The 24,930-nt window shown below is 40.1% G+C and overlaps 2 protein-coding genes across 8 annotated transcripts in view; one reads left to right on the top strand and one right to left on the bottom strand.

Annotated features, from left to right (window-relative positions):
• FAM210A (family with sequence similarity 210 member A) overlaps positions 1-6,062 on the bottom strand; it is a 21,503-nt gene extending 15,441 nt beyond the window's left edge. The window contains exon 1 of one of the 3 annotated variants that reach the window (XM_068932102.1): positions 5,914-6,062. The gene's annotated coding sequence lies outside the window, so the exon portion shown is untranslated. Of the gene's footprint in view, positions 1-5,722 lie in introns of all 3 variants that reach the window. The other 2 variants (XM_068932105.1, XM_068932103.1) reach the window with 2 other exon arrangements.
• RNMT (RNA guanine-7 methyltransferase) lies at positions 5,282-24,930 on the top strand. 5 transcript variants are annotated; one of them, XM_068932099.1, is made up of 11 exons: positions 5,282-5,410; positions 7,843-8,121; positions 10,471-10,603; positions 12,072-12,194; positions 13,397-13,512; positions 15,413-15,594; positions 16,189-16,353; positions 17,538-17,655; positions 18,990-19,091; positions 22,122-22,155; positions 24,082-24,930. In XM_068932099.1, the coding sequence occupies exons 2-11, from the start codon at positions 7,888-7,890 to the stop codon at positions 24,117-24,119; spliced, it is 1,245 nt and encodes a 414-aa protein (XP_068788200.1). In that variant the 5' UTR covers positions 5,282-5,410; positions 7,843-7,887; the 3' UTR covers positions 24,120-24,930. The 5 variants fall into 5 exon arrangements, with proteins under 5 accessions (XP_068788200.1, XP_068788198.1, XP_068788199.1 ...); XM_068932097.1 differs by lacking the exon at positions 5,282-5,410 and adding an exon at positions 6,008-6,140; XM_068932098.1 differs by lacking the exon at positions 5,282-5,410 and adding an exon at positions 6,402-6,531.

Below are 24,930 nucleotides of genomic sequence, written 5' to 3'. Positions count from 1 at the left end.
ATCTTGCCCACCACTCAATTTAATACCGTCTACAGTGTCTTTTGCTTGGTAAACGTGAATGCTGATGTCCCCACCCATGTAAAGAACAAAATAACACAATCTGCAAGTGACCGAAAGAGCACTGGACGTACAGAGCAGTGACTTTAGACCAAAAGGAGCTCTGACAAAATTTCAACAGGACCCTAGGAAGGCTTCTGCTCAACTTTTAAGTAGCAGACTATGTACTTTTAGAAGAGGCTACCACCAAACCACTGCATGGGCTTCTTTTCAGCTTACAAAGGAGTGCCTCAGAAGAATTCAGACAATCCCATAAGTACCAGCAGCAATCTTTCAGTCAGCGAGGCTCTTTGCAGCAATCTGACTTGCCCCTTCCATGTAACACCAAATCTCTGAGCCACTATCAGGACGGGAGTCCTAAGGAAACCAGATTATAGTGGCAAAAACACTTACTGCCTTCAGTGTGGGAAAGGCAGATAGTAACACCATTCTAAAAACTAGGAATTAATCCTTCAACCTAAAAACCTAGTAAAAGATTTCATAAATCAGGAGGATAGATGTGAAGCTGCAATTACATCATTAACCACGGAGAAAAATATAATGATGTTTTGATTTTTCTAATCATCTTAGTAGTATGGAATTTTTTTTTTTAAGAGAACCTGATATGAATAGTAAAAATACCTCCATGGCGAGTGGACTTCTTTCTATTGATAGGCTTAAAGATTTACTTTAAAGGGAAAAAAAGGCACATGTTTAGCATAGCATGCTATCAGTGATTCCACACCATTCAGAAACCCTACCTGTTGAAATCCAGAAATACAGTCAAGCCGTGAACTCTATACAAGCTTCAGAGGAGGTGGTCTCTCTTAGCCTGTAGTTTTACCAAAACTCCAAGACAGCAGGCACTACCTTTTGCCTTCCAAAATTTCTAACTGCAGAGCCAAGGAAAGAGTACATAACACGAAGGCATGAATATGGTCCTCAGGATTAACTCCTCAGAGCCATCTACCCAAATCATCTAACTTCATAATAAATGACTTTTTGTATGAGATATCTTAGAAGGTTATGGCAGACTTCTGACAGGGTAGAGAAACCTAGAGTAGAATGTGAACCACGAGATACCTCCTTAAGTGCTAGATAGTTATTAAAAAACATAACATGTGCATGACATGGAGCTCTGCCTGGAGCTTTTCACAAACTTATGACTGACACAGCTTAAGGTGATGAGCCCTATTCATGGCCTACATATTGCTACTACTTTTGCCTAGGAGAGGATACATAGTCAAAAGAAGACTTTCCAGTCAGCATCTGCCATATCTAAAACACCTCTTTTAAATCACTCCTAGTAGCTATGGAAAATAAGCTATTCTTTTCCTTGCAGGGTCTGCTGCAATACTTACAGGCAAGAAAGAAACAAAGAGGATATACAGTCTCAGAAATTGTCCTCCCTCTTTTTAAGAGCAAGAATTCTTGACAATAGAACTAAGGAAACTTGACTTCCTATAGACTTTTGTCACAAGGTTAGATTTGCTGGTGTCCAAAAAAACCCATGAAATTCAAGTGAAGTTCCTTCTGTAGTTAAGGCATTCATGCTGTCTCTCACATATACACTCTCATGTTTGCTAAAGACTGAATTTAAGTTGCAGCTGTTTTTTCAGAGGCATCTGAATAGGATGCCTATAGGATCTTTCCAATAGCATCTTTCTACTTGACAACTTTCATATAACATCCATAAATTCTGTGATTTCTACCCCTCTGTCAAAACCGTATAATATTATCTGCCTGCCCATTCCTCCCTGCTATCCCCCGTAACTCTGGTGACCACGTAAGCTAGGAAATTATGTTCAAAATTAAAATTACTATCCATCCAACTTCATACCTACCTCTGCTGTCCAATACGTTCAAATACCCTATTATTTACAATCATGGGATAAGATAAACTATGCAGAGCTGTATACCTACTGGCATAGCAGAATTAAAAGGTTATCTTTTGAATGAGGAAAGTCATACTGCATAAGTTTATTTTTAATGAGTTATCGCTGTAAATACAAATCACATCGACTTCAATATTTTTTGAAATAAATCCTAAACAAATTTGCTCATATGCTTCATTCAAGGGAAGTAATAGCAAGCAAATTAATTTTCCAAGTCCTGTATTATCCACTCTTGATTTTAAGACCAAAGCAATATGGATGATGCTAAAGAGATAAGAGGTAGGTTTTCTCCACAGCAGCAAGATCTACCAGCATTACAAAAAAGAATTAAGCAGGGTGCTTGTGAGGCCACTGTTTACCTACCTCTTGGTTTGCCTATCCTATAGGAAAGGGACATACAGAAAAGTTCAAGTTTGCTATGTCACTGTACTCAGAGAGAAGAGTCCTTCAACTGAGACACTACAGCCTTTGAAAGCACACAGCATCCTAGGAGCCACGAACAACAAAAAGCCAAGGCTTGTGTCTCAATACAGGAAAAACCCCATCTCCAGAAAAAATTATCCTATGGCCTGGGAGAGTGGGAAGAAAAAGATGTCATCTAATTTTACAATTAGTAAAACCAGCTTTTAAATCCACAAAACATAAGGAAGAGCAGAGTGTCAACTGACTGGCAAAACCTGGGTCAAAGCACGACCTTAACAGTTAAAATAAAACATCTTCACATTCTATTCAACTCTTCCATCAGTCACTTCTGGAAAAGACTTACAGAACTGCTGAAGAGTTATTTATTTTTACTTAAAACCCACAAAACCCATCTATCTAAAACCCTCCTGTTGTCTCTCATAATTTGCTCACGAGCATTTGACGGTATAACCACCGTTCTCTTCCCTCCGTCCACTCAGTGCTGCAAGGGCAGACTGCCCAAGTAGTTTTACAGAAGGGAGGATTATCTGTTACAACTCTCTAGAGCCACAATCACTGCTATGCAACTTCTGGTTTTATTTGTTTATGTAACAACTCTCACATGTAGTCAAGGTCAGTTTTGGACAAGATCAAATAGCAGATGCATGGGATTGAAGTGTACAGCCCAGCTAAGTGGCACTTTATTTTTCGGTGCACACGAACAGCCCAAGACCCTTTTCTTTCCCCCCTAGTTTCTTTCTTTCAAATGCCTTTGTTTAGAAGGAGCAGCATCATCTGTGGAAGCACAACAAAAAAGTTTTTTGTTGACGCATGCTACGGTAACTAGTTTGAAGATGATTTGGGGAGAACCGAGTGATGGGGTAGGAAGAAAGGACTGGAAGTGTTCAGAGGGAGAAAGAGGAATACCTCTCCTGGAAATGCAAAGTTCATGAGAACACAGATCATTACTGTTTGTGCTACAGAAGGGTTTAGACACCCAACAGGCCAAAATCCCACTGTATAAACCCAGTACCTTAAAGAGGAGATGATTTCTACCCTGAACTCCATGCTTACTAAGACAGACAAAAGGTGGGAGAACTGACATACCTAGACAAGTCAATCTGGTCTGCTAACATCCGTTAAAACCAGAATTTTCCTGATGGTTTGAAGCAATATACTCTTGACTTAATAAACGGTGCATATTTTGTTCCCAGGTCTTAGTGATTTTACTTCATTCTCGATACTGAAGTGTTGCTGATGCCGAATTTGCTTCGGCATCTAATTTTCAAAATACATTCAGCTTCAGTTATTTGGGTTAGAGCGTATCAACACCAATTAGAACTCTATGTTGGATCTTCCTCCCAACATGCAAAGCTAGCTGACTGCAAGGAACGTTATGGATTCAGCTAGTTAGTTTTTCACATACATTTAAAAAAATCTTTACGCTTCTGCCACTGTGCTAGTTGTGTCCTTATCTTGAAGGCCAACACTGAAGTTACTCCATCTAGGAACAGGACAGATGCAAACTAAGGGCAGTTATCAGAGATAAAGGGACATCAGGAACGCCCTGTCTCACAAAAACAGGCCTCAGTTTCTTAATGTGCATATAGACAGAGCCAAGTCATCCTATCTGGAGGAGGAGTCAACTAAAGCAGCAGAATTAAACGGATCCTTTTAGAATTAAGGAATCACACGAAATTTTTTCCTGTCAGATGCTATGGTCTGTGAAGTAGATTTGTAGACAGTCACGGTTAGACAAGTGTTTTTAAACTCCCTACATGCCTTACATACTCTATTAAAGTCTGAATTTGCCTACTCAGTTTTTGTCAAGTGCAAGCCAGATGATATCCACCTACCCAAATCACTGAATGAGTATTCTTGCCCCTTGATGGAAATACATCTCAAGCAGTGAGTGCACTTTCTCAGTGCTGCCACAGAGGCCAGTCACGTCCCTTTTACCTCAAACAGCGCTGAACAGAAAAGGAGGAAAGCACCTGCTGTCACCTCCATTGGAGGGGATAGATGGTGAGGACATATCCTCCGTGCATGCGTTTCTCACACAGAAGCAGCTGCAAGTCAAAGAAACTATTGGCATAGGCAGCAAAATATATCCCAAATTAGGAACCTGCTGCCTGCGTCTCCCTAAACTAACACGTAACTCTGGCAAAATTTTAAAGTTTACACTTACAACAGCAAGCACATCCTGGGGGTTAGGTAAGTTGAACAATACTTTCAGTTGGAGTCTGCTTAAGAATTAGGTTTGGTAAGAAATTCAGTGACACTTTATGTGCTGCTTTCCAAATTCATGTTTCTCTTTTGGGCAAGCTTGTAGAAGGCACTTCAGAAATGAATGACATGAATGACACTGCATATGCAGGTTATTTGTCTTGCATTTTAAGTCTCTGGCATAAATCCACATCCTATCTTAAAGCTGAAGTTGCGTTGCCTAACCTGACAGTCTTATCATAAAGGCTTATGATTCCTAACGATCTGATTCGCTGGATAACTCCCCCAGCTAATTACTAGTAGCAAATTCCTAATGCACACCCTAAAGCTGTGCAAGCCAGGGGTAAGGAATCTGTCTAGTTTAGCCAGCCACTGCCTCCAAAGCTAGTCCAACAAAACGTCAGGTAAGTGCGGAAGGCTCAAGATGGTAAGGCAAACAGAATTCAATCAGTGAGCAGGTGAGAGGAGCAAAAATTTGCAGACCTCTCAATTTTTAGACTCCCCTATTAAAGGAAGGCAGTCCTTTGCTTATGCCACAAGTGATTGACCAAGAAGCAGGCGAAACATTAGGGAAGGAGTCCTTCTCCAAACACCTTAAGCAGACTCTTAAGACATGCATAGATACAGCTGTCCAAGGAGAGAAGCATCCTACGGAGTGTAACCTAACTACGACTCTTTAACAGTACAACTGTCAAGAGACTCGAGGCCAACATTTTTCACGCAAGGCAAAGCAGCCTGGGAGTTTGCAGAGGTAAAAAAAACAGCGAGGAGGAAGACGCAGAGCTCTGACCAGGCCTTCGGGCCCGGCACCTCCGAGCAGACCGTCCCTTTCAGAACACCAGCGACGGCAGGTCAGAGTCAGCCCAATGCCCCACCGCTATGAGGGCAAAAACGGGCTCGAGACGCCGTGTGCGACGGGGGAGCCTGCCCAACGGCTGCAGATCTTGTCCTCCAACCCCCACCTCCCCCACCCCGCGCCGCCAGGCCACGGCCTCGCGGGCGCCGGCTGCCCCTGCGCAGCCCGCGGGCAGGCCCCGCCGCCAGGCGCTTCCCTCCCCCCGCCGCCAACGGCCGCGCAGTGGGGGGAAGCTCCGGGAGGCGCCCGCCCCCAGCACCCGCTTTCGGGCGGCGGCCCTTCCCCCTCGGCCGCGCCAAGCGGGTACCTTGTGGCCAAGCCACTGCTCCCCCTCACGGGCCCGGAGCCATGGAGACGGACTGGGCGGCGGTCGGCTCAACGGTCGCTGCCGCGCGCGCGCGCGCGCGCCGCCCCCTTCACCTCCCTCCTCCCCCCCCCCCTTCGCGCGCACGCGCCCGCGTCGGGGCAACGTGCAGCAGTGCTCGTCCCCACCATCACCTTGAGGCCCAGCGGGGCCCGACTGCGCACGCGTGCCACCGCCCCCTCCGCGCAAGGCCTCCTGGGGGTCGTAGTCCTGTCCTTCCTCCGGGCGCGGAGCCGAGCCACGTCCTCAGCCTGCGCGGTGTCGCATTCTCTCTCCCTTCCCCGGATATGACGTCATGAGTCCTCCCGCCGCGTTGCGGGGACGTCACTTCCGCAAACAGGATGGCGGAGCGCTGTGCTCGGTGAGCGGTGCGCGCTCTCCCGCACGGCCTGGCGGCGAGGCCGCGGGCCGCGGGGACGGCCTGGCGGGGCGGGGAGCGCGAGGCGGCGGCGGCGCAGGAAAGCCGGCGCGGGCCTTCCCCCGCCCCACGCGCGCCAGGGGAGGCGCGGGGCCTCCGCCGCGCGGGCGCTGCAAGAGGGCGGGGCGCCGCGGGGCCGAGGGGGCGGGGCTCCGGCCCCTGGGGCGGGGCGGGGCGCGTGCTCTGCGGAGCCTGCCTCCACCAATGGGCGGCAGGAGCGCCGGAACTCGCTGTGTGACGTGGCGGCGGCTCGCGCCGCTTCCGTTGCTGGCTCGGGGAGGGCCGGTATAAACGGCCGCGGTTAGCGGTCGCGCGTGGCCCGCCCTGAGGGAAGGTTCGTGCTCGCTGCGCGGCAACACCAGCTTCCTTGCTCTGGGCAGCCGCCCCCCGCCGTAACGCGGCTAAAAGTCTTTCAGGGCCTAGTCCGTTAACGGGGAGTGGGGTGGGAGGGCTCTGCGGCTTCCATTTCTTCTTTGCCCCATCCCACTTCACGGGCCGCGAGCACGTTTCCTTCCCCCCCCCCCCCGGTTGTTTGCCTTGGCGTTCTGAGCACTTCAGCTTTTCTTCTGATGGAGCGTGATGCAGCCCCGTGGGTACTTGGATTTTTGTTGTCATTTTTAAAAATGTTGCTTGTTTCTGCGCTTAAGCTTGAAAAGCGGCTGGTATAACGCTTGGAGCAACTCAGTGAGGATAAGGAATGATGTGTTTTTTGGAAAGCATTAGAAATAGATACAGTATTATAGTAAAAAATACTTATATGAATTTTACTTAAAGGTGGTGCATTTTTAGGAAAGCCTTTCTGAGGTCTGTTTATGGTGACCCGCTTAACAGATGTCCTGTGGCCCTTGTTGGTAGGCATAGGCCTGAAGACAGTGAAACAAGCATGTGTTTCATTAGGCAGAAATAGGCTACTGTTTTATGAATGGAATTGCTAAATTATCCCTTCCTGTGCCCTGCTGAAAAGGAGGTGTTCTGCTCCCTCCTCATGGTAGGAAGAAGGCTGGGATGTGCTAGAGCCTAGATGAGCTCCATACTAGTGGTTTGGTGCCATACTGACCATAGAGATGTTTGTAAAGTGGAGAATCAGAAATACAGTTACACGTAAAGAATATTAGTGAAGCTTGAGGCATAGCGGTTATTCCTGGCAAACTTAAAAATCCAGAATTGATATGCAAATTTGCATCTTGATTTTTTTTTTCCTGTTTGTTTGTTTGTTTAAGAGCATCCCTTTGAAAACATACCAGCTTAAAAAATTAGCTTGAAGTATTTTATCAGCTTCTCCTTCTAAACAGAGTGATTTGTAGGTTACATTTTACTGTGGAGGGGGAAAGGAGGGAGATTGCAAACTAGAAAAGACAAAAGGCTTTGCAGGTGAATGAATAAAGATAGCTATGAGAGACTCAGACATGAAGAACAGAGCTGTATCTTCATTGATCTTATTATAATGAGAGTACTTTGAAATTCCATGTATTTTATTCAGCTCTCTTTATTAAAAAAACTAGTTAAATTTGAAGTCTATGTGATATATGTTAATTATTGCATACCTTGTTTTTTCATAATGGTATTATTATGATTGAAAAATCATTACTGTAACTGAGAGTAAGTTGAATTCAACACTGAAAACAGTATTTTTTCTTCTCTGTAGATTTCTGTTCTGATCAATGAACGAGGAGATTGACCCGCCAAAAAAATGGCTGATTTAACCAAGATAGAGGAGCAAGAAGTTGAGAAGAGTTTGAGTGAAGAAGCAGAGAGAACATCTCATACTTTAGAGGAAGATTCAGGCGTCAATTTGGAAGGCAGTAGCTCAACTTCAGGTACAGGGCGCGCCGTTGAAAATGAAAAAAAAATTACTAGTGATAATCAGGACAACAGAGCAAAAAAGAGGAAATTAGAACCTGAAGATGAAGCTCCCAGGAAAGTAGTGAGTATCATTTGTTTTGAACTGCGTTCAAATTCTTGTTTCAAAGCCTCGGCCCAAGAAGAGGTTGAAAATATTTGCACTAAGCATGTATGAAACACTGTGAACTACCAAATGTCAAAATTAGTTCTGTGGATAGCTTCCAAGCAAAGTAACCGATGCAGAAGTTATGTTGGACTCAGTGAAAGAGGGACAAAGGGGGTTAGTAATTAGAACGTTCAAAGAATCTGATCTCAGGACATGCTGGGGATGGAAATCAAGTCTAATTCTAAAATTATCGTTCTGTCCTCTATATGGTATCAGTCTGGTAGCGTAGCATAGGATTTGCCAGTCTTAGACCAAGTCATGCATCTTGATTTAGTATGTCTTGTATTTTGAGTCATCCTATCTGTTAGTATAGTTGTGTGTGCATGGAAGGTTCTTGCATGAGGTGTTTTGTCCTTAATCTCCTGAATAAGGTGTAATTTAGAAAACTCTGGAAAGTGCATCTTCTGTGGTATACCTTTAGTATGATTTGTTAAGAAGATGAAGTACTGAAGGCTTTAGAAGTACCTGATACTTTATTTTGTTTAAGACTTTGTGAGAACAACTGAAAATACTTGTTCTTCTAACTGGGAAGGTGAAAAAGGGAAACAATATTTTGTATAAGACTGTTCCTTGTTATGTATGCACCTGTAGAAATTGATGCTATAATATCCAGTCTAACTTTGACCTTTTGGGATATTTAAGTATAATTTGAGAATGTATTTGGTCTCAAGCTTTGTTTTCCTGTTCAGAATTTTTCCTGGATGTTAATTTATGGCTGCGTAATCTGGTAGAATAAAGGGTGCTCTTTGTTGTGGTTGAAACTTTACTAAACCTTGCATCTTTCTAATAAGGAATAGTTTTGGGGTCAGGTTTAGAAGATCAAGAGAAACATTGTTTTTTTTTTTTTTAGATACAGACTTAAGCGTGTAGGGAGGTGATTACTTTGAATGTGGCTGCCAGTGGTCTAACGACTGTTTGCAACTGCTCACAACTGCTCTTGAGGCAGTTGAGGTGTGTTCGTGAATTGTGTGAATGTCTCCCACACTTGCTTTCAAAGTCAGCTCTTCTAGCTTAAATCATCCTCACTGGCCTTTCAAGGAACTGTCTGTGCTTGCACTAAAAGACTAGAAATGATCAAAATACTCGTTACTATCACTCAGCTGTGAGAGCAGTAATAAACAGGTGATGGGGGTCATCGCTATTCCATGACTGTGTATGTTCGGAATGTTACCAAAATTATCTGAAACACTAAAGAATTAATGTAGTACATTAAAGTCAGTCGAGCCATCTTTTCCCTTGAGAAACTGCAATTTCAATAATAAGGTGTCTGGATATTGACTTCTGCAGTGGATTACTATTGGGAATGCTGTTTAATTGTGTGAATGCATAGTGGCTGGAGCTTTGTGGGATGCTTGTGAGTTTTGACTGATGAGAATCTTTCATTCTTGTTTGTACTGTTATTTCAGATGCTTTAGCGCAGCTCACACAATTTGTTATTTTGTAATTTATGCATAATTTACTTTTATTGCATACTATGCGTAAAGCTGACAATTACTTAAAAGGGGAGAAAATCTTAGGAGGGTAGTACCCAGGTACAGAATGCTTCTCTATATCATGTGGGGCAGAAATCTCTGGGACTGATTATATTTATGGCTAAAACAGAGACATTTCTACAGCCAGCTATTAAGTATTGAATGGAATACTGTCATGAGGTTATTGCTTACGTTAAGTGAAAGACAGTAAGGTAGTCGAACTCTGGAGTTACAAATGGTCTGTTCAAAGCTTTAGCGTTGTGATCCGTCACTTAATGGAGATTGCACAACATCAGCAGGTTGATGTTTTGGATAAATTGGCAGTGTGTACACTTTTGTTAGATGTAAATACTGAATTTCAGATACAGAATTTTGGAGAAAGCTTAAAACTGAAAGAGTACTCCTAGAGAAGGTACATCTTCCTCTTCAATCCCTGGCTTTTGGGGGAACGAAACTGATTATTTGAGAGAGTGATGGGAGTATTTATTGAAGACCTGAAACTTAAGTATTTCTGTGAAGGAAAGATACTGGGCATCATCCTTCAGAAATTACTTGAACCAACGGAAAATGAAATTAAATTTTTAATGGAGTTGTTTCTGCTGTTATTGAAGTGCTGAGGTCAGCACTAGGGCAGATATGGGAGATGTTTTTATGCAAATAAAGCTGGTGATCTTCATGTCGTTACTTGTTTATGTTTTTAAATTCTTAAAGTGAACAAGCGTCTTTCGATTAAATGAAAAAAATAATAAGAGTGAATCACTGTTTTAGTCTATTTCCTTCCTCATTTCTATAGCGTGAGATAGGCCATGGACAAGCTGTGGCTGCACATTATAATGAACTTCAAGAAGTTGGATTAGAAAAACGCAGCCAGAGTCGCATATTCTATCTCCGAAACTTTAATAACTGGACAAAGAGTGTCCTCATTGGTAAGATTCCTTAACTGATTGCATTAGACTTTAATAAAATGCAGCTAATGTTTGTACAAAAATGTAACTATGTTCTGCTTTATGGTGCTGATTATGGCACGCACTTTGTGTGTTAATACAGTAAGATCTTAAAGTGGAATAAAATATCTTTATGTATCTCTGTCTTTTATTCTGAATCTTTGTGATAATTTTTATATTGCTGGAGTGCCAAATAAGTCGTAAAGATCAACTGACCTGAAAACTGGAAAATCTTCATATGGGGAACTTATTCTTTCTGCCTTTTTCAAAGAAGAAAGGGTCAGCGTCAAGAATTTGTATGTGTCAGATTGAGCTGTTCTTTTTATTTAAATCTATCTGAAATAATATCTTAGTGTTTTTCCCAAGGCAGTTTGTCTTCAAGTCCAGGTTAAGCAGAAAACTGGAGCACGTAACACAAATGTTTTCTCCGTTACCCATAGTCAGTGATTTTAAAAAGGTGAAAAACTAGAGAATATAGTTCTTGAGGAAGAAGATGTAGCAGCTTTTCATAAAGACAATGTCCACCATCCCACAAATCTAACTCCAAAGGGAGGAAGCAAAACCATCCGGTATCTCCAAAGAAAGAAGAGAATTATTGGCAGAGCACCATAGACTCGTGAAGGGGGAGCTATGCCAGTAGATGTTGGCACCATTTGTCTTAGCATGCTGCTTTTTGTTGTGTGGTATCAGAGCAGATAGAGGCAGTGTTTAGGTTTATAGAAAGCTATTCATTAAGTCTGTTTTGAAGCCTTTAGATTTTAAATACTGTAGCATTATAGTGCTTATATCAAAACATATTTCATGCTGCTTACCGTGAAGAAAAGTTGCTAGCACGCTGATATGTTTTGCATAATATGTCAACGTCAGTCAGAGCAGAAATATCTAGAGAGTGGAGAAAGAAGAGAAAATGAAATTAGCATATGTAGGGTGAAAAGACAGTAAAGAAATATCTAGTTATTGCAAGGCCTAGGAAAGTCTGAGTAGAGAACACTGTGCACATCTGTAATGTGACAGGAAGAAAAATGTTTTGCTCACATATCCTTGGCATTTTCTCTTCTGCCGAATGCTTTCTCATGCTTTTAGGTAAAATCTGCCTTTATTATTAGGATAGTGAAGGGGAACCCTACACTCTACCCACAAATAGGCTTCTGTTAAGCAACTGTGAAGTTTTGCCTTTTTCTGCCGGGGAAACAGTTCAGAGCTGAAGTCACACTACGTGCAAAGCATGTTAAGTACGGAAAGTATTCATTATCTTTTCCATAGCTTTAGGAATTTGTAGTTGTTGTTTTCATTCTCTATTGAAAGAGAGATTTAAGTCTGTAATGTCAAGAAGGCATACAGGCAAAGTAGGTTCTGAGGTATTTTAAAATTCTTGAACCCTTTAGGGATCTCTGCACAATAAAAGTGAATTAGAGGCCTGCATGTACATTCTCTCTTTTTATTTCTGTAGGTGAATTTATAGACCGTGTACGACGGAAGAAGAATGATATAACTGTTTTGGATCTAGGATGTGGCAAAGGTGGAGACTTGCTTAAATGGAAAAAAGGGAGAATTAAAAAACTTGTCTGTACAGGTAGGAAGATAATACTTTTCCAGGAAAAGTACACCAGTGTTTTATGGAAAAACAGCTAAGCCCATCTCAGGTCTTTTATTCCTTCCTTTGTTAATAAGCCCAAAAATGCAGTGATATACCAGAGTGGTATGTGTGCGTGATGTTGTTGTTGTGTTTTTGTTTTTGTTTGTTTTTTTTATACTTTTAACCTGAAAACGTCGACTTGACTGCTAACATAAATATAAGAACCGTTGATTTTCTGTGTAGTCAGCATTCATTTCAACTCAAAAATAAAAGGTAGTAGAAGTGAAGAAACACAATTGCCAGTGATTGTCTTAGATGAAATTTAACATGGAGGAAAGGACTGGCTTTTGTGTTTTGCCGTATCTTTTCTCCCATGTCTAAGCTTTTGCAGTGTTTTTACGATTCTGAAAATAAACATGAAGTGTTACATTTAAAAAGTATATATATATAAAATGCTGTGTTATGAAAAAAAACCAGTGGTCTTGGATGCTACCATCAACTAAAAATTTTCAGAATCAGAAAGGGGAAGAGCTGAAAGCTGATGAAATAATCTTTTGCTTAAATGAATGATGTAGATGTTGAGAAGCAGACACCATTTCCCCCTTCCTAGACAAAAAAGCACTATAAGGGTAGTCTGGGGAAGCAAGAGTTATTATGTAATTTTAAAACTAACAGTGAGCAATCAATTTATCTGAACTGTCAGTATTCAGTGAAACTGAACACTGAGGTAGGAACAATCTTAAAAAGAAAAAAAAAAACAACGAATACACCAGCATATATCACAAATCATTGCATTTCAACATCTTTTATATTTGTAAGAATATGAAGAGCTTTCAGTACCATTTTGAGAAACCCTGGGAGCTGATCTGTTCCAACTATTTCATATTAGACGATGCTAACAGCACTTAATTACCTAGTATCTTATCACTTCAGATTTTTGACGCTTTCCTTCCACCCTTAAGGATGGCAGCTTTTTAAAATCTCAGGTTATGACTTTTGTCTGAAATAAAGACAGAAAAAATACATAAAGAGTTACAGTCACAAATAAATTGTCTTCCTATAAGTTGTAAAGAAGAACTCACATCTGAGCATGACTGAAGATAGCTTTTATCTATGCCCTAGAGTGTCTGCTGTGCTCAATAATATTTCCAGTGTTCTTGTTTGAGGAGAAGTTTGCATATTCATTTATTTTTTAATAGATATTGCTGACATTTCTGTGCAGCAGTGCAAGCAGCGGTATGAGGACATGAAAGCCCGATGTCGCTATAATGAACATATTTTTGATGCAGAATTTATACAGGCGGATAGTACCAAGGTACAGTTGCCATGCTTTATAATGATTTAGAGATTTAACATTCTTACTTTAAGCAAGTACAGAAAGTGATGGTAGTGCTGCGATGTTTTCAGCATGTTGTGTAGTTTTAAGATCAAATTGTTGCACTACCAGGAGAATCAACTGTATTTTACAGTTCCATGAAGCATAGTTAAATGTGTTTCGTTACTGTTTTCCAGTATAACAGTCTTGCAGCTTGAATGTCTACTTCAGTTAACGAATCTGGTGCTTTCAGTTTCTCTCACCTGACAAGCGGAAGGGAATGAATACTTATTTCTAGAGGTCTGGAATACACATGAGATGTTGACAGCTAGTCACTATGTTTTTATGCTGGAGTGAATAAAGGACAGTTTGTGATTTGACTTCTACATTTTGCTTATCCCAATAATTTTTCTAGTAGCATTTTAATTCCTATAATACATATCTTTAACACTTGTGTGACAGAGCACGTTTCTTAGACTGTATGAACCAGCTATGGAGTACATTGCTGAGACTTAGGAGACTGTCTTTTTACCCGGCACTGCCTTTGCTTCTTGGAAGTCTGAGTGTGCCCTGCTGTCAAAGACTGAGCCTGGCTGGTTTCAGTGTATCTGTGGAAAGGCCAAACTTGTTCTTCCTAGCCCTACAAAAGGGGTCCCTGGCTTGAACTCCTGGTTGCCTCCCCTTCCGAGGAATCCGGTCAGTTGCAGTTTTCCATATGATCTCTCCCTTGACTCAAAATTGCAGTCAGGGAAAGGGGAGAAAGCCTCAGACAGGAAGAAAAGGGATATTTTCACATTGCTCTCACACCTCAGTCTTTTATGCAAATGTATTGTCTGTTGTGTACTCTGTTCTGTCTGTCTGTACGCACACAAGTTAATCTCCCTGATTTTGTATCTCTGTCCTCTGTTTTATACACAATGCAAAATCTCCCTCTCACAGTTTGTGTAGTTTCTCCCTTCCATATACCAGTTTCTATATGTCTCCTTTTAAAACAGTGGAGGAGGAGTAAACGAGCAAAAAAATTGCTATGGGTATGTGAAGTGTCTGTTTTTGACTTGCCGCATACAGAATGGTGACAGCATGCGGCAAGAACTGGTAGGGGCTGGGAGTGAATAGATGGATGGGAAGTCTATGAGAGAGAAGAAATTCAGGTAGAACAGTTAGGTATGAAACATAAATACTGAATGCACTTCAAGGGCTTTGGGGAGAAAGCATGATCAAAAAAGTTGGAGTACTGCTAGAATGCAAGGTTGAAGTGTGGCAAGCTTTAACCTGACAAATTCCAAGACCACCTCCTCCACCATTACTGGTTACTTAGATTAAGAAAGGGGCTGTGTGTGTATGCATGTGTGTGTTAGGATAAAAACAAATACCACTCAGAGGCCAGGCAAACTGTTACATTTAAAACAGCCCCTCCGCACAGTTGTACATTTTATGGGTATTTTCTGAGCAAGAGAAGTGACAGTTCTGATTACAAGGACTTGGTAAACAGTGATTTCATTTTATTATGATATTTGCTTTCAGCTAAATTGTGGCTGCTTATAAACCCTCAACAGCAGAATGGTTTTGGAGACTATTAGGAAGCCGTTAGTTTTGTTTTTGACCTTTCAGGTTTAGAGTTGTAGTTACTTGATCACATTAAAAGAATGCTGAGGAAATTATAACTTTGAAATGTATATGCATGTTCTTGTTCCTGAATGTTGGGCATGGTTTTCTGTGTAACACTGGGCTTCCTAGTCCCATTTCTTCGATCATATCCTTGTTCAAGGTGTGAAGGTGTGGGGGCTGAAAGGAAAAACTGGAAAGAATTATGGGAGTAGTATGTGTTGTTGAATTAAGTGACTCATGCTTGTTTCTTTAGCTTCTGGCACTTTTTTTTTTTTTTTTCAATCAATTTCAGGATCTCCTATCTTCCAAATACAATGATCCACATATGTGCTTTGACATTTGCAGCTGTCAATTTGTTTACCATTATTCATTTGAGACATATGAGCAGGCTGACATGATGCTTAAAAATGCTTGTGGGAACCTCTCTCCTGGGGGGTATTTCATTGGCACAACTCCAAATAGCTTTGAGCTTGTGTAAGTACTTTCATTTTCTGTTTGTCTTTCAAAAGTGTGTGAAGTGTTATTGAATGACAGTCATTCTTATAGTGCTCTGGTATATTTGTGGAAAAATAAGTCCAAGTTTTTTGCAATGGTTTTGGCTTCTAGTCAGAAAATCTCACTCATGAACTTGAGTCAAATAGGTGAATCTATACTAACCCTTGTCTTTTGCACCCAGGGCTCTTCTGGTCATATATGGACCTGTATTGACTTTAAATAGTGACAAAACGGCTACAAACTGGAGAATAACTGTTAGAGTTGTGCTATGGTAGTTAAGAAAGCCTGCCTCTTTCCTATAAACTGCCTGGGGTGAAGGTTAATTTCTAGGTCCGTTTAATCCTTCGTACCTTGCATAGGAAAGATAAACTGTTAAAACTTAGTATGCTTCCTTGCTCAATTCCATTGTTTTGATGCCTTATTTAATAAGGGGGCTGGGAAAGTACGGAGATCACTGAACTCTGTCCTGTGGAGCACCGTGAAAAAGAATTTCAAGTCTCTTATGGATTGTTTTTGTCTGTAAAATTTAAAATCTGGTCGGTTGTTACTATTTGTTTGTATCTTATTTTATAGAAAACGACTTGAAGCTTCAGAAACAAATTCATTTGGGAATGATGTATACAGTGTAAAATTTGAAAAGAAGGGAGACTATCCCTTGTTTGGCTGCAAGTATGACTTCCACTTAGAAGAAGTGGTTGATGTTCCTGAGTTCTTGGTTTATTTTCCATTACTGGAAGAGTAAGTTAAGTTTTGAAATCATTATATAATGAAAATAGTGAAATGTGAATAAGCAGTTGTTTAACTTGGGTGGTGTTGCACATTACTGGCGGAAAATAAACACGTTTTGGCCTTTGTAATATTTTTTTTTCCCTCCTTTCTCATTTTTTATTGTTGCTCTAATTTGAGAAGTTCCTCACATTTCTATCCAACAGTCTGTGTAATCTGCCTTCTAACTGTTGCACTCAATTGAAGGTGCTCTGGTCAGACGCTGTGAAGATTTATGCTAGTTTGCACATAGCGATTTCAGTACCTGTTGTGCGTGATCTGCAGCCAGCCTTTAATAGAGTCATCTTTCTCTTCCTTTAATCTTAATTTTTTTGGTTTCATTCCACCTCTCTCTAGTCCTTTAGGAAGTCCTCTTGAGCATCTTCATCGTGGTGCCTCTTTCTTGTCTTCCTCAGATGTTTTTGGATATTCAGGAAGGATTTTTCCCTGCAACGTTTATTTTCGTTCCTGTGCATTTACTTTAGCTGTGTACATACGTTTTGCAATTTGCATGAACTCAGATTTATCTTTCCCAGCCTGCCTCCTTCTGAGGTATAGTCAGATGTTTCCATATTATTTTTTTGTTGTTGTTTTGTTTCCACTGTTCAAGCTCAATATGGACGTAACACCAACACTGAGCTTTTTCTTCAAACCTGTATCTTTTCACCCACTTTATTTATAGATCTCTCTGAAGAGTATCAGCATCTGTCACTGAGGCCTGCAACTTCAGTGTTGTTTGACCACAGTGCCTTTACGTGTAATTTAAATGCAAGCACTAAATCTAGTAGGAGGTGGGTCTCTTAGCATTTACGTAGCAGCCGATGTGGCAGGATGATGATACTGCAGGGGCAATAGCTTTGTTTATATGGAAACTCAGATGGAACTTATGAGCTTGTGTGTGTAGGGAGAAGAGAGGTTTTTCCATTGAAATATTTGTATTGAGTTCTTTGAAGATTTTAGTTGACATAACTCTTAAAAGTACAGTTTGTGGTGGTAGTGCAGGCTCTTTTCGTCCAAGTTCCTTCGCTAAACAAATTCTGGAGAGACTGTAATCCTAGTGAATACCATAAGATGTCACTGTGGCTTAAAACTGGTCCTTTGTAAATAAAACTGTAGTAATTTTTTGGATTCCCTAATTAAGTGTATTATTTTATCAGGATGGCAAAGAAGCATGGTATGAAGCTCGTCTACAAAATGACATTTCGAGAATTCTATGAAGAAAAGATCAAGAATGATGAGCATAAAATGCTGCTAAGGAGAATGCAGGCCTTGGAGGTAAATACAGGGTTAATTTGTTTCGTTTAATAGCGGTTTGCATCTTGCTAATTATTTGTGCAACAGTTGAATTTCTCATTGTGAACATTTTGCAGTTAATTAAAGACTACCAATAGAAGAACTAAACTCTTATGGCTGAAAGCACACTTCAGTTTCGTAGATAGAATTTCCGTTTTGAAGGAAACTTTCATTTTTATTAAATAGTAGGCAGAAGAACACATTTTTTGTTTTTATTTGGTCAGGTGTGTTTGCTTCCCTTTTTTATACAGAAACCCAAGAATCACGGCTGATGTTGCACGGTGATAACTGTAATCAATCTCTCTTCAGAGGGAGACTGAAAACTGAATCTTTGTGCAAGAAGTATTGATTGGAAAGACAAACTAATTTTGTAGAAATAAAAGGATAGGCTGTATTCGTATAAGAAAATGGCACTGTATTGCAACTGAACTTAGGTTTTTGCTCAATGCCTCAAGCTCTTAAACTGGATGACTTTAGCAGGTTTAGAGGAGCTTTCCCACAACATGTCTGAGACTCTATTTTTCTTGCTCCTGCTTCTCTCTGCTTCCCTCCTCCCTCAAACAGCAGGAGTTTTAGTCATAAAACTATGTAGTTAAATATCTGTTGGCATATTAAACGTTTGTCAGGTGGACTGCAGGTGGACCTGACTGCCTGTTTTTACTCTGAAAGGGATGGTGCTCTATATGGGCTCATATTGCCAGTAGTATAGTGACACAGCCTCTTACATAACAGCTTGTTAAAAAAGTGATAGTTATCTTAAATTAGCAGTCACTTGCTACTGAGGACTGCAATGGTAAGTACAGACTATTTTGTACTAACTGGGATCTTTCATAAGTGTATAGTCTTGAAAAGAATTAAGTGTATACTTCTGTTTATAGCTTCAGTATCTCATTTAGGCATGTTAAATGTTCTGCTTGAAATCTCACAGTCGTCTAAGGCTGTTCTCTGTACTTCTGCTTAAGAGATGTCATTTTGTTCAGTTGCTCTTCTGGAAGAGGTATGTGTAGGTAATATTCATGATGAGCTCTACACAGAGAAGAATTTTTCTAGCTTATTCCATCTATCCGGTTTCAGAGACCTAATTAGAACTTAATTGATAAATCTTGAGTGTCACTTTTTCTGGGAAGTAGGTAATATCACACCTAAACTTATAGGTTCTTTAAAGGAGACATCTAAATTTAAGATCCTCCTTTTAAGTTCCGACCTCAGTTTTGGGCCATGTTGTGATAAACCTTTGATTGATGTGGTCAGTGTATCTTACTACCTAATCAGTACTTTTTTCTTTTTATTCTTTTTTTTTTTCCTTTGTTCTTCAGCCATATTCTGCCTTTGGTGATTCCAAGCTTGTTTCTGATAAGCCGGATGATTATGAGCATGCAAAAGAGTTTATCAAAGATGGCAAGGCAAAGTTACCATTGGTAAGTTATTCTTACTTCACTTGCGTAAAGTATGTTTAAAATTTAGGTCCTAATCTTATAGACGTTTTGTTTCTTATTTCAACTACAGAATGAAATTGGTCTCTGTGATTGTGAGATTGTCTCTGTGCATGTGGAGAGATTGCACAACTGCAAGGCTAAAGAGTTGGTCCGATCTGTACCCCTTTCTCAAAGAATCACAGTCACTAAGTTGTTAGCTGTGAAGAGACTTGTAACAATGCAAAAGGATATTTTATCATCTTCCTTGGCAAGTGCTCTAGCACTCTTTAATTTGAAATACTTTCTTTGGTTTCTGAATCTTCACACTATGTATTAAAGCTTTTTTTTTTTTTTTTTATCCTCTGACACAGAAGTCAATTGAAAGTATTCTTCATAATGTTATTTTCTTCATAATGTTGTATGTATTTGAAATCTGGAGATGTTTTTGTGCACTTCTCCTGTTTCGTCAGCTATTTCTCCTTTGGAATGTCTGCGCTTGGTTTATAGCTGTAGAAATAGAAGAATTATGATACTATCAACTATCTTTAATGGAGATGATACTAGATTTTAGATCATTTGTCTAATGATTTTTCTTTTTCTAATTCTGGTCCTGCCTTCAAGAGGACTTGCTGCCTTTCTGAGCTTGTTGTCTTTCTCAGATTTTTATGGAGCATTTTTCTTTCTTCCATTGTCCTTAGCAGTACGGCAGTCTTGGAGTGCATTGAACCCATTTTTAACAGTTGGACCCCATTTTTAACATCCTCACAGTTAGACATTGAACAAGCTGCTCTTTGATGATGACTTTTCAGCCAGCTCTTTATCCTCCTTATGTGGTCTAGTTGGGAAGACTGTCAGCTTCTGAGATTTTCGTAAGACTAGGGTAGAAGCGTTGAAGGTGAGGTAATGTATCTCTTGCTTCCTTTTATGTTATGGTCAAAAAAGGAAGCAAGATTGAATTGATGCAGTTTATTCCTGATTAGCTCCGTTTGTCTTTTTCTTACAGCGTAGATGTTTTGGTGCTTGTAAGTTCTTTTATTTTAGATTTTTAAAATACAAATTAGGTTTTTTTATTTATATTGGAGCTTGGTCTATACTTTGCTTTTTTTTTTTTTTTTTTTTTAAGTGATGTGTTTGCCCTTCTGCATTCCCAAGACTGGAACAAAAAATAGGAATTAAATGTTTCAGCCTTTTTTGTACTGGTTGTTTGCTTACAGTCCAAGTTAGGAAGTAAGGTCAGTAGTTTACAGAAGCCCAGAAAAAATTCTGTATGCTTTGTGAGTTGTAACTCATTTTTGTGTTGAGTTAACCCTATTTTTGCTTTTAAATGAGCGTGCTAGCACTTTGTGCTCATCCTTGGGCAGGGGGACCCAACTCCCCTCCCCCCCCCCCCAAAAAAAAAAAAACCCAGAAAATCTTGTGTGTGTGATTCTTTTGTGAATTTCAGTTTCTTAAGGAGCTGTAGTGGTCTAGCTCTGGCAGCTGGTTCCCTCCCAGCCCTTCACTCTCCTGTATTGGTCTCAGAATTGGTTGAGTGCAGGATGGACAGGAGCCTGCACAGCTGCTGTTCCTGGGAAGGGAGCAGAAGGGGCAGTGTCTGTGGGTGGGAGCTGCTGTTTTCCCCCCAGGAGCTGCTCCTGTTTATTTGCCCGTTGCCTCTCCATCTGTAGCCAGACTAGCTATGCAAGGTAGCATATTGTTGTGGGTTTGGCAGATGGAAACCTTGCAAAGACTTAGTTTGACCTATTCATGCTGCATGGTTCTTGATAAGCAACCTTGGCTCTTTTTATCTGAACTTTAGGTCTGCATGTGTTGAGGTTCTTTGAAAAGCCAGAACCAAAATTAGAGCCTTGTAGTTTTAGTGAAGGGACAAGCAGTTACTCCAATATAGCATTGTACTTTGTTGTGATGGATATAGCGTAATGCAAGTCAGCTTGAAATTTTTCACTTGGCTTGTTTGTTTTTTTTAACATTGATTATTTACTGTTTGTGTTTGAATTCCTGAAGATATGCACCTTTTACTATATATATCAAAATCTTACATCAAGATAGAAAAGAAATCTGCTCTCTATTGAAATCTAGTAGTTTTAAAAAGCAAATTGGTGCTCTTTAGAAATATGCTTAAGAACATGAGAACGGCTGAGTTGGACCAAAGACCTCTCTTGCCTGATTTTTGTTCTTCAACAGCTGGCAATTGTGTTACCTAGAAAGAAGTGTAAGACACTGATGTAAGACAGTGATATGTCCCCTGGCAGAGAAGAAATCTGCTCGAACAAGCCTTTTTTTGCTAACTTTTGGAAAGATAATCATTTGGTCAGGATTGGCCAGTGGGTTGTTCGTGGGCTAAATCTTGCCCTTAGCGAGGGCACAACAGCATGAAGTGTCCAGAGCAGAAAATCAGCTTATTGTTTGTCACGTCACGCTGCTTAATCGGTAGGGTAAACGGCAGTAGCTTTTCATCTTGAGTGCTTCCCTTGCTCTCCTGCTTGTGTCTGAAAGGCTGGGCTAGGAGTAGGTTTCTTAGGGCTGCAAGACAGACTGTTGTTCTTAGTGTCTGAGCTGGGTTTGGAGTTGGCCTCCTACAAATAGAGCTTTTATGGGCTGCAGGGAGATGTTAGGTCAAGGCAGGCAGTTGTCCTGGGGAAGGTGGGTGGCCCTGTGGGGTATGATCGCTTCCTGACCTCTGTATGAGTGTTGGGGAAGGTGGGCTGTAGAGTGGTTTCAGTCAGGATGAGTCACGCTGATGTTCTGTAATGGACCCAAAGTGCCTCTGAGTTGCAGACTGTTGACTCATTCTGCTATACCTATATAATCTGGGTATTTTCCCTGATCTGGGATATCCCAATCCCCTATCATCCTAGATATTGAAGTTGCAAGCATATGTGGTTTACAGTAATGCTGATCTAGTCTCTAAGTAGGCAGCTAGTGTGAGTGTTTAGAAATTGGTTTGTGAAAGATTGATTACCCCTGATTTAAATCTGTGTTTTATTTTTTCCTCATACTCTTACTTAAACTGCCTGTTGTGCCCTCTTCTAGGGAACCTTGAGTAAATCTGAATGGGAAGCAACAAGTAAGTATTGTTTTGAAAACTTGGTGTTGACTGAATGACTGGGTTGAAAACTCTGAAATATATAGGCTGTTAATTTTGGAAGTAAATGCAAATTCTAAATAAAATGAGATTTTGTTTGTTATGCAAATGCCCAAGTATGGATTATTTATTGCACGTGTTTCAATAAATGGGGGGAAATGCAGAGAAGAGATTGAAGTTTTGCTATACTTAAGGAGCTTCTAGCATGAAAACTTTTTGAGTATAAATATAGTTTGGGGGAGCATTACTTAGAATGTAGTAAAAAGGGGTGCCAAAATTAAAGATTATTCTGCCAGAATTAAAGGATTTAGAATAATACTTCTACACTTCTGTTCGTTAAACTTAGGTATTATACCGGTACTACTCCACTAGAAAACAAACTTCACTTGGGACATATGTTCTTCCAAAAAAATATCAGTCTGTATTGGGGAGACAGCAACTGAGGCTTTTACTCATTGCCTGTAGTGATTAATACATTTCAGGAAGAAGCAATTAAAGTATAGTTAGGGAAAAGTTATTTGGTTTTTAAGTCAGTGCCTCAGACACTCGAAAGGGTTCGATGTTGTTAAATCCATTTTGAGTGTCGTGAGCAGTTGTGTTATGGGAAACTTTTGATGTTGGGTTTTTCAACTGTAAATTTAATAAAACACAGATATAAGGGGCTGAGAAGACTAATGGTAAAAATTTTCTCCCAGAGATGGTTATTAACTTCAGTGTAACTGTAGCCAACCAGGATTTGCAGTTTTACAGATAGTTATGCTAGTTGTGCTAGCAATTTAAAACAAGGAAACAAAAATGCTGGTTGATTTGTGAATGAAAACATTTAGTTTTTTTTTTCCCGATATAGAAAATTATTAGCTAATTTTTAAAAATGCGTGAATCATAAAGATAGATGTTAATTCCAGCAAACTGAAAGTGTTATCTAAATCATGAATCTAGTTGGAAAGGGCTTTTTATACCTTTTAAAGATAAATGATTCTGAAGTGATCTCTTTCCAGAGAGATCTGGAGTACAGTGCTTCTGATGGCTAGGGCACGGACCCTGCTTGCCCGTTAAGTGGGACTTCACTTTGCTTTACTGCTGAAGAGTGTGCATCTGGCTTGTCTAGGTGGATTTTTCCATGTAGCTATGGCACCTTACCCATTAAAAAAAAAAAAGGGGTTTAGCTGGAAACCTGTGTAACTGTATTCATGGTCTCTTAACAAACTAATTAAACTTAACTGTCTGATATGAAACGTAAGAGCCCCTGACATGGCTGGTGCTGTTTTTAAGCTAAGTATCTCCCAAGGGTACTGGTGTAGACTGTATGAATATCTGTATGTTTTGAACTTGAGAAAATGCGATCTAGCGTTAATAAACATTTCTTCTTTGTCCCTGATGCTTTAAAAGAGCAAAATTTCTTACCGTGATTTTTTTCACTTTTTAATTAAAAATGAAGTTAGTCATTCCAAACCTAATTATCGTTTAATGCATGTAAAAAGGAGTCGTCAACTTAAAATTGCATATGACCTTTTATGCACCAGTGAATGTTAATTATGTGTAGAATGGCATAGTTATGGTTGCATGCTAATTTGTGAATTACATTCACATTACAGTAGTGTCATTAACTAAAGTTACTGTTACATTAACCATGTTAACAGTATTTGAAATATTTTGCTTTTAAGCATGGCTAGCTCCATCTTGAAAATATGTCTACAAACTGGATTACAAATATGTTTGAATTGAGTCAGTGTTAGAATTCTCTTTTATGAGTTTGAGTGCTAGAATTACTGATTAGGAAACCATAGCAATTTTTATTTCAGTAATCTGTTAATAGATTGTTTGGCTAAAATATCAACCTGTTTTAATTTTCAAAACTCTCATGAGCAGCAGAGGAAACTGAAAGTTTAAAAACTTTGTCTTTCTTAGGTATTTACTTGGTATTTGCCTTTGAGAAGCAACTGTGAAACTTCATCTTCTGGATGCAGCAAGAAGAGATCATATCCATGTGCAAGTTGGAATGGTCTGAAATCCATTGTGGCAACTATTTTTTTATTTTTATTTTTTAATTATCAGACGTGTGCAGGGCACTCCCAAAAGACGAGAGCAAGCTCATGATTCTGAGTTACATTTGCCTGTCTGTGACAGAAGGACTTGTGTGTGTATATATAAGAAAGATTCAGAACTAGTCTTTTTAAACATTTGTAATCAGTCTGCATGCCCTCAAACTCATGTTTGAACTTGACAGAGCTTTATGTTCCAAACAAATGTTTTGTTAGTACAAGTATGTTTGTGATTACAAGCCTGATCCTGCGCTCTCTGAAGTTGATGGAAAATGACTGTTGATTTTGGTGATGCAGAATGAGGGCCTAAATATTGTGCTGCAAAGCTCAATTAATTCATAATGATATATTCAGAGGTCTAGGGTATGTCTACATTGCATGCAGGGCTAAGTGGCAAATAATACCTGAGTCAATTTGAATACCTCTGTGCTGTGCTCTGGCCTGCAGTGTAAATCTACCTAAGTGGTGTTCAAGGTGTAGTTTACATGGTAAAGTTCCAGTCTGTTCTTGTTTTTTGTGCTTGCTGATATGTAGTGTCCCTTCATGGTGCTTTCAAGATTAAAATAGTTTGTTCTGTACAAAACTGCCCTGAAAGAACTGAATTTCTAAAGGTTTAAATCTCAAGTCATTCTTCTGACAGTGCAGTAGTCTATAACAACCGCTGAACCTAGGTTATTGAACCTTTTCTATTACATTAAAGACGCTCACGACTCTT

This window comes from Struthio camelus, chromosome 2 (genome assembly GCF_040807025.1).
Source record: "Struthio camelus isolate bStrCam1 chromosome 2, bStrCam1.hap1, whole genome shotgun sequence".
Classification (NCBI taxonomy): Eukaryota; Metazoa; Chordata; class Aves; order Struthioniformes; family Struthionidae; genus Struthio; species Struthio camelus.
Note: the sequence above shows the minus strand (reverse complement) of the source record. Positions and strands in the feature narration are given on the sequence as shown.